Source organism: Lolium perenne, chromosome 7 (assembly GCF_019359855.2).
Source record: "Lolium perenne isolate Kyuss_39 chromosome 7, Kyuss_2.0, whole genome shotgun sequence".
Lineage (NCBI taxonomy): Eukaryota > Viridiplantae > Streptophyta > Magnoliopsida > Poales > Poaceae > Lolium > Lolium perenne.
Window position 1 is genome coordinate 207,480,431 of NC_067250.2, and position 7,141 is coordinate 207,487,571.

General features: G+C 47.0%; 1 protein-coding gene across 1 annotated transcript; it reads right to left on the reverse strand.

The window, feature by feature from the left end:
* Positions 1-395: 395 nt before the first annotated feature.
* Positions 396-4,480, reverse strand: LOC139829657 (lysine histidine transporter 2-like). The gene is made up of 8 exons (XM_051344839.2): positions 4,322-4,480; positions 2,543-2,697; positions 1,954-2,340; positions 1,457-1,850; positions 1,214-1,319; positions 1,025-1,116; positions 865-933; positions 396-780 (listed from the first exon to the last, which is right to left on the reverse strand). Exons 1-8 carry the CDS (start codon positions 4,361-4,363, stop codon positions 682-684), a joined length of 1,344 nt encoding a protein of 447 aa, XP_051200799.1. The 5' UTR covers positions 4,364-4,480; the 3' UTR covers positions 396-681.
* Positions 4,481-7,141: the final 2,661 nt, after the last annotated feature.

Consider the following 7,141-nt stretch of genomic DNA (forward strand, 5'->3'; position numbering starts at 1 on the left):
TAATTTTTTCAGTGCCCCTTTGCCTCTTACATTTGCCCCTCTTAGACTCCTCAATCATCCTCTATTCAGGAGCTCATCAGAAGTCTAAAGCAGCTATTTAATCTACCATTTATATGGAGACCATCATCCTTGTAGCTTTGGTCTTTGGACAACAAGGAATATTTTTTTTTCAAAGGGATTCCACCAGGTCTTTATATATATAGAAGTAGGTTTAAGGAGAAGAAGATCAATCTTCTGGTTCATAGAGCTACCAGGAAGCAATATGGAGTCTCTTTAAATCCTGGAGTTAATCCTTTACGAAATCCTTCCCCTCTTTCTATAAATAGATTTTGGAGGGTCTAGAGCCTTCTATTGGACTTTCTGCCCCCCTCCTTGTATATTTCTGCACAAGACCATTTACAGAAAATACGAAGATATATAAAGTAGAGAAAGCTACTATTCAGCCTAAAAAAATGGCTTCTTTTAAAAAGAGGCTATAACCAAAGCCCTGTAGAAAAAATAGGAGTACATTCAAGGAGAGTCCCGACAAGGACCCACTAGAGCCGGCAAGATCCCCTCACGATTATACCATTAAAACAAGCCTCTTATGGTCTAAATAACTAGTGACACTAGACACTAGCCACACCATCCCACGCCTGCAAGGTGGCGAGTGAACTATTTTTTTTGATAAAGGCGAGTGAACTATGAGTAGAACTTGTATGTTTTGGCAGAAATGATGATCTGCCTGAGCCCTCCGATGGGCGCCACGATCATCAGAATCACCCCAAGGACAATGCAAATCTGAAATACAAATGTAAAATCAGGATGGATTTTTTTTTTTCAGTTCTAGGACAGAACAAAGCGGATCTTGGTTTCTCCTCTTACCCAGTTGGTGAACCATGAGAGGCTGAACCGCTTGGGCTTGCAGATGATGAGCCACATGATGCAGGGAAGCTGCGGGCACGGATATTGTTCAGTTTGATCAGATACTATATGGATTTGTATCGCTGTGATGAAACGGCTGTGAGAAAAAGAGGATGCTTACGAAATAGGTCGTTGGCGCGAAGGCGAGCCCACCAAAAAACCCGATGAGGCCGCCGAAGAACGGGAAAGTGATGCCGACGAACATCGTGAACGCTGCACAGATTTCATTTCGTCAGTCGTTGTTGGATGTTCTGTTCAAAGGTGCCTGACTGAACTGAAGAGTTGAGATGAGAGAAAGGAGGGACAGTACCTACGTAGACGGTCCGGGTAATCAAACGGAGCATCATGCCGGGAGGGAAGTTCATTTTCTTTACCAGCACCGTCTCCATCATGTCGAACACGGGCATGGCGTAAATCTGCGTAGAGAACATATATACAGTTTTATTGCGCCGTCAGATCTACTATCGTCCTGAGTACTCTGATACCCGTGTCGAGTTTCATGTATCGAAAATACATGAAAGAGATGAGCGTGAGATATACTGTATTAAGGTACCTGGTAGCTACCGATGAGATGAACGACGACCATCATGTTGGCCATGGCGATGAGCCACTTGGGCCTATTGAGGGTGATGAGGATGTTGTCGTCCACGCTGTTGCCGAACGTCCAGTAGCCGATCATCGCCACCGGGAAGTAGCAGGCGGCGATGATGATGTAGGCGACCACCACGCCCTTCCACATGGGCTTCTTGGACGGCTTGTCCGGCGTTGACGGGATGGTGGCCTGGATCTCCAGCACCACGTTGTGGCCGGAGTAGGAGAAGGCCACGTCACCAAGCCCCCCGAGGAAGCCGAACACCTGCCCGGCCGTGGTCGACGCCCGCAGGCTGTAGTCCACGTTCGCCGCCTTCCCCTTGTCCAACGATGCGCCCCAAGCAATCGTCGAGTAGCTGCATCGTGTTTCCTTGTCAGTGGCCGTTGACACACCTAAAATTTTCAGAAATTTGCCGGATGTGCTACAGTAGTACAGAGCCGCTAGTGGTGGAGGCAAACCTGAGCGACATGACAGCGGCGGCTAGGGAGATGCCAGAGATGGAGTTGAAATTTGGGAGCTGGGAGAGGACGAAGTGGACAGAGGCGAAGATCATGATGAAGTAGGTGAGCTTGATGTCCTTGCAGTTGCCGTCGCAGATCACGTCGTGGAACTTCTTGAGCGAATTGCCACCGGTAACCATGTAGACAATGTTGAGGCTGACCTCCACGACGAGCTGCTGCGGCACCACGATCCAGAGGCCGAGCTTATCACCAAAGGCGTGCTGCCCGAGCTCGTGGTATCGATCAAACCGCTTCCCGGGCACTATTTCGTGCATCTCAACCATCTGCCACAAAGTGTACACCGTGATGATCCATGACAAGGTCATCACCGCGATGCCCGGACCCCTGCATGAAAACATCAAAATCACTGAATTGTTGACACATATCCGATGCCATTGCAAATTCACAGCTTTGAAAACTGCGTTCAGCTATAGTATGATATGTGGGTCCCACATCTCATTCAGTCGGCTAGTTTCTCTATCAGAATCAGAAAGATTTATTTGAAGCGGCATGGTTCCAAATTGCACGGCAAGGTATCAGTACATACCAACCGAGCTCGGACATGGCGTAGGGGAGGCTTAGCACGCCGGCGCCGACCATGGCGGTGACATTGTGGAAGGCCGAGTACCACCACTTTGCTTTCCTCGACGACGTGATAGGAAGCCAGTCGTCGATGGCCTTCTCCCGCGCAGTCCTCTCATCCTGCGAGTTTTCTCCATTTTTTGTTAGCCTGGAGATCTCATGATCACACAACACTATCTATATTTATCAAAATTGGTGGGACATATCTAGTCAAATTCATTCTCAAAGGAAAAAAATATATAATCAAATTAGTTTTATAAGCTTCTGGCGTTTCTTACAATTTCCATGTTACGCGGTAATTTTAAAGCCGTACAGATGATAACTGACGACTTCGGAATTTCAAAGGTCGTGTGATTCCTTTTCTTCCGGGGAGTTGACTTGTCACATGGCCAAGTAGTAGCCAAAGACAAATGTGTCATCAGATACGCTTGTCAGTCGCAGTCAATGCCACCTCATGGCAAAGATCTTTGATTATTCTAGCGGTCATGTTCACCTAATAATGTTGCTTGATGCTCGTAAAAAACTAATGCTATTCTCCTGCCTGGAAAACGGAAATTCTTTTCATATACAGTACATCGATTTTCTCCTACCTGGCTCTGTTGTTTTTTTAATGAAAACCCTCCATCCGCACATGACGTTGTTTACTAATTTTGGTCATGTTTTATGTCACTAATTCCAAAAGGATAAATGGAGTATACAGAAACTAGTTCAGAGAGAATGAACACGCGTGAGCAGTTTTGTTTTGGTAGGCAAGTGTAGACTATTCCTCGTCTCGGAAAGCAACACATGACTGAAAGTAACGGGAGAACTTGTTAGTCCAAGTACAAGGTGTGCGGATGGACAACAAAGTCTTCTTCATTTATTTATTTTGAAACATTGCATCTATATGTTTTCTGAAAATTAGAATATGCTTACAACATGTTAAAAAGGACTGCGGATGATAATTGCAAGCTATAGTTATTGTACCTTATTAATAAAATAAAATAAAATCCACGGTTAGGGCAAAGCTAGCATGTGGACCACAAATGATAGAGTCTACAGTTCACACGGTTTCTGAGAAATGAAAAAATACTACAATTTCATATGAAGCACTTCCTCCGGTGCTCCTCCACTGGGAAATTCTGGGCGCATCAAACACAACAATGGTGGAGATCTTTCTATACTTCTTCGTAAGCGGGGGTACAATCATAATTTCAGTGTAGATCTATCGTCCGTACAACCTTGTACAGACTCGTATGGCCCGCACGCGTTGTGTTCTACCTCGTTTTTGTACGTATCTACAGTCACGTGCGTGTGCCGAAATAGAAAGGTTCTATGAAGATCTTGCTCACGTGACCTCTTCTTTTTTTCTTAGGCGACATATACATATCGTATCAATACACACATGTATACATGTGTCGGATATAGGTTTCGATGGACCCAACATAGAAAAAAATCAACTATGATCCTTCAACTTAGTTTAGGGAGAGCACCGGAGCAGCCCTCCACATGAAGAAGGTGAACTAGCGCTACATGCCAGGAGAAGAGGATCCTCCGCACAAAAGACCATCGAGAAACTCGAGAAACAGAAACAGCCTTTTCGATTTCACTCCCTGCTTTTCGCTCGCTCTCTCTCTTTCTTTCTCTGATTCTTCTTTCTCTCTCTCCAGGAATAATGGGAGAAATGCTTCCATGGCATTGCTAGAGAAACATTGTCAAGGAAAACATACAACAACATACGGACGCAGCGCGGAGAGAGATTCACCTTGGGCGGCGTGTAGTTCTCCGGCGACGCCTGCGTCCCCATGGCCGGCCGCGCTTTCCTCCCGTCCACCACCGGTGATCGCGAGCTTCAGGCCTCCAGAAAGCTGCCCGGAGTCAGAGAGAGAGGGAGATAGAGAGAGAAGGGGGTTGCAGGGATGGGCGGCCGAGTCGTGGTCTTTATAGAGATTCAGAGGGAGGGGAGCCCATCGCCGCATATACAATGAGCACGTATCTCGCTTGGTCAATAATTTATTTTGTTTTTTCTTTGCGAAGGAAAGGGAACGTTGTTAGGTTGACCGTTGACGCCAGCGCGGCAGAGAACTTGCCGGACGGGTCCGCTGTTCCAACAGTGAACAGTGTAGGAAGTTGGAACAGACGTTTGTGTATGTGCGGCTCCTATCCGAGAGAGAAGGAACTAAGGAAGTACTACCTCTGGGCCTAATTAATTGACGCGCCTGCACCCAAAGTGCATGCATGAACAGTACCCCTCCGCGTCGATTAAATCCGACCGGAGGGAGTATGTCGGATCTTGACTCTATGGTAGTGATTATGACACGATGTGGAGCGATGGGGAGCAAAAGCTACGCCCACGTGCTTCCTGTAACAAAGCAAGATGGGGGTATTGTGTTTTGTGGAAAATGTCTACTTCTTCTCTCAACATGCTGTGATGGTGGCATGGTGCGACCTTGGCCGGCTTCGATCTGAATTTTTCGGTGGGTCCATGTGGCGGCATTTAGGGTTGTCGCTCGAAGGCGCCATCATGCTACTGGATCTGACGCTAGGCGGCTAGATCAGGGGTCAATCTGCGACCATGGCCTTAGTCTCCGTATTGCTTTAGGCATGGGTCTCTTCTAGTCTGCGTTGACCTAGGCAGGATCGGCTTCGGAGCGGCATGGTTGCACATCGATGGGCGGCAGGGTGGTAAGTGTCAGAGGGTGCGCTCGTTCAACAGCTGGGCTGGCCCGCTGCGCTCATGCGCCCCGTCCCTCGATGGGAGGTGGGTATGGTTGGCTTCTTCGGGTTTTGGACCGGCGGCCCCGAGAGGTGGGAAGTGAGGCACTCTTGCGGTGGGTAGCATCGTGTGGGAGCTGGTCCCCAGTCTTTGCTGTGAGGGCAAAGAGATGGCCGACGTGGGAGGCTTCACGGTGTAGGAGTCGTCGTTTTGACCACTCCTTCCAAGATCTAGGCAATTCATACTCCAGTCGGCTCCGATCTCGCATCTACGCCTTTGTTGCATGTCACGTGTGGGTCTTCATGGATGGTGGTCCATATCCAGGTGAAAGCCCTTCCTGATGATGTCAGTGTCGGTGACGTCAACTCTCTCGAGCACCGCTTCCCTCGTTGGAGGTGTCATTGAGGATTATGCCCCTCCACCATTGGATATGGGTGAAAACTCTTTGTCCGGTCTGCCTTACGGGGCACCCGCGGAGCCTGGTGTGTCTCTCCTTTCTTGGTGGCCAAGCCTTGGGAGTCTTTGGTCCCTTTCAGCTGGTCGTTCTGGGTGTGGTTTATGGGCGGCAGCGATGAGGCTTTGGGAGTATAGGACCTCCCGGCGGTGGTTGTGCTCAGAATCTCTTCTTTTTTGGCGATCCAATTTCCCATCACAATTTGAGTTCTAGGGTGAGCGTTCCATCATTTGGCGGTTCCGCGCCCTACGAACCAAGGCAAGAGGGAAGGGGCCCTCTTCGGCAATGGACGAGTTGTAACTTAAAGTGCAACGTAACTTCTTAGGGGGCCAAACATCAGAGGGATAACAACATCATTGGATAGGCAGGACCAACCTACACCGGTTTAAGAAGGAGGTGTGGGACTGAAAGATTAGAGGAAATAATGCAGTCTTTTAAGCTCTGGATGATTCCAAACTAAGGATTCTCTATGGGTCAATTACATGCGCCGCAGGTACATGAAATCGGATCAACTCGGTCGACTAAGCTTTATGGTCCGCTGCACCCATGCCTCTCTCAGCCGCAAGGACGGGGTGTTTGAATTTAATGATGGCTTTGGCTTTTGGTGGTGGGGCGTCTTCTTCTGCTCGGCTTATGCACCTTCCTAGATCATGAAGAGCTTTGACGATCAAAAACTTCGATGTTTGTAGGATGCCATCATTTTTTGTTTGTTTGCTTGGAATGCTTGTGATCTTTGTAACTATTCTCCACAACACCTTGTAACTCGTGAGCCGTTTGTGACTTTATTAATTAAAGATGGACTTTATACCTTCACTTTAAACGCACAAATGCACATTTATCTCTTACGGTGCTGCGCATTTTCAACAAAAGCCCCCTCCTAAAGAGGGCACATGCATGTACACACATGAATATTTCATCTCATGTATTATTACAAGGTAATAATTTGTAAGTTAAACCTAGTAACAAGAAATTATAATCTACTTACGTCAACCCATAAGAAATGAATATAATCTGGCAGATGTATTTTTTTCAAAATATATCAATATTTAGAGATAATTTCGCAGATCCAGAATACGACAGTAAAACAGATTGTCAATCAGGCTGAATACTAGAGATAATTTTCTTAAAAGCATAGGGAAGGATCTTTGGTGATATCATGCTTGCCAAAGCACGCCAGTTGCAACATGCACGCCAAAGCACGCCAAACCATAACGCAGGTGTGCACTTGTTTGAGTTGAAGACTTGTCCCGACCACATCATTTTTTTAAAAGTAAGATCACTTATATATATATTTAGCAGCAGGCCGCCTCGCTAAAAAGCTTCCAGTCTCCTTAGATGCCCTGATAAAGAAAAAAAAGTGCGTTAACCTGCTGCTATGAAAATTACAGAGTGTTCTTACAATCAGTTGCAATCAA

Excerpts from the sequence above, each read along its gene's own strand:
- LOC139829657 (XM_051344839.2), bottom strand. The coding sequence starts at position 4,363 with ATGGGGACGCAGGCGTCGCCGGAGAACTACACGCCGCCCAAG. Across the intron at positions 2,698-4,321 it reads AGAACTACACGCCGCCCAAG|GATGAGAGGACTGCGCGGGA; the intron begins GTGAATCTCTCT and ends GAAAACTCGCAG. Across the intron at positions 934-1,024 it reads TCGCGCCAACGACCTATTTC|CTTCCCTGCATCATGTGGCT; the intron begins GTAAGCATCCTC and ends CCGTGCCCGCAG.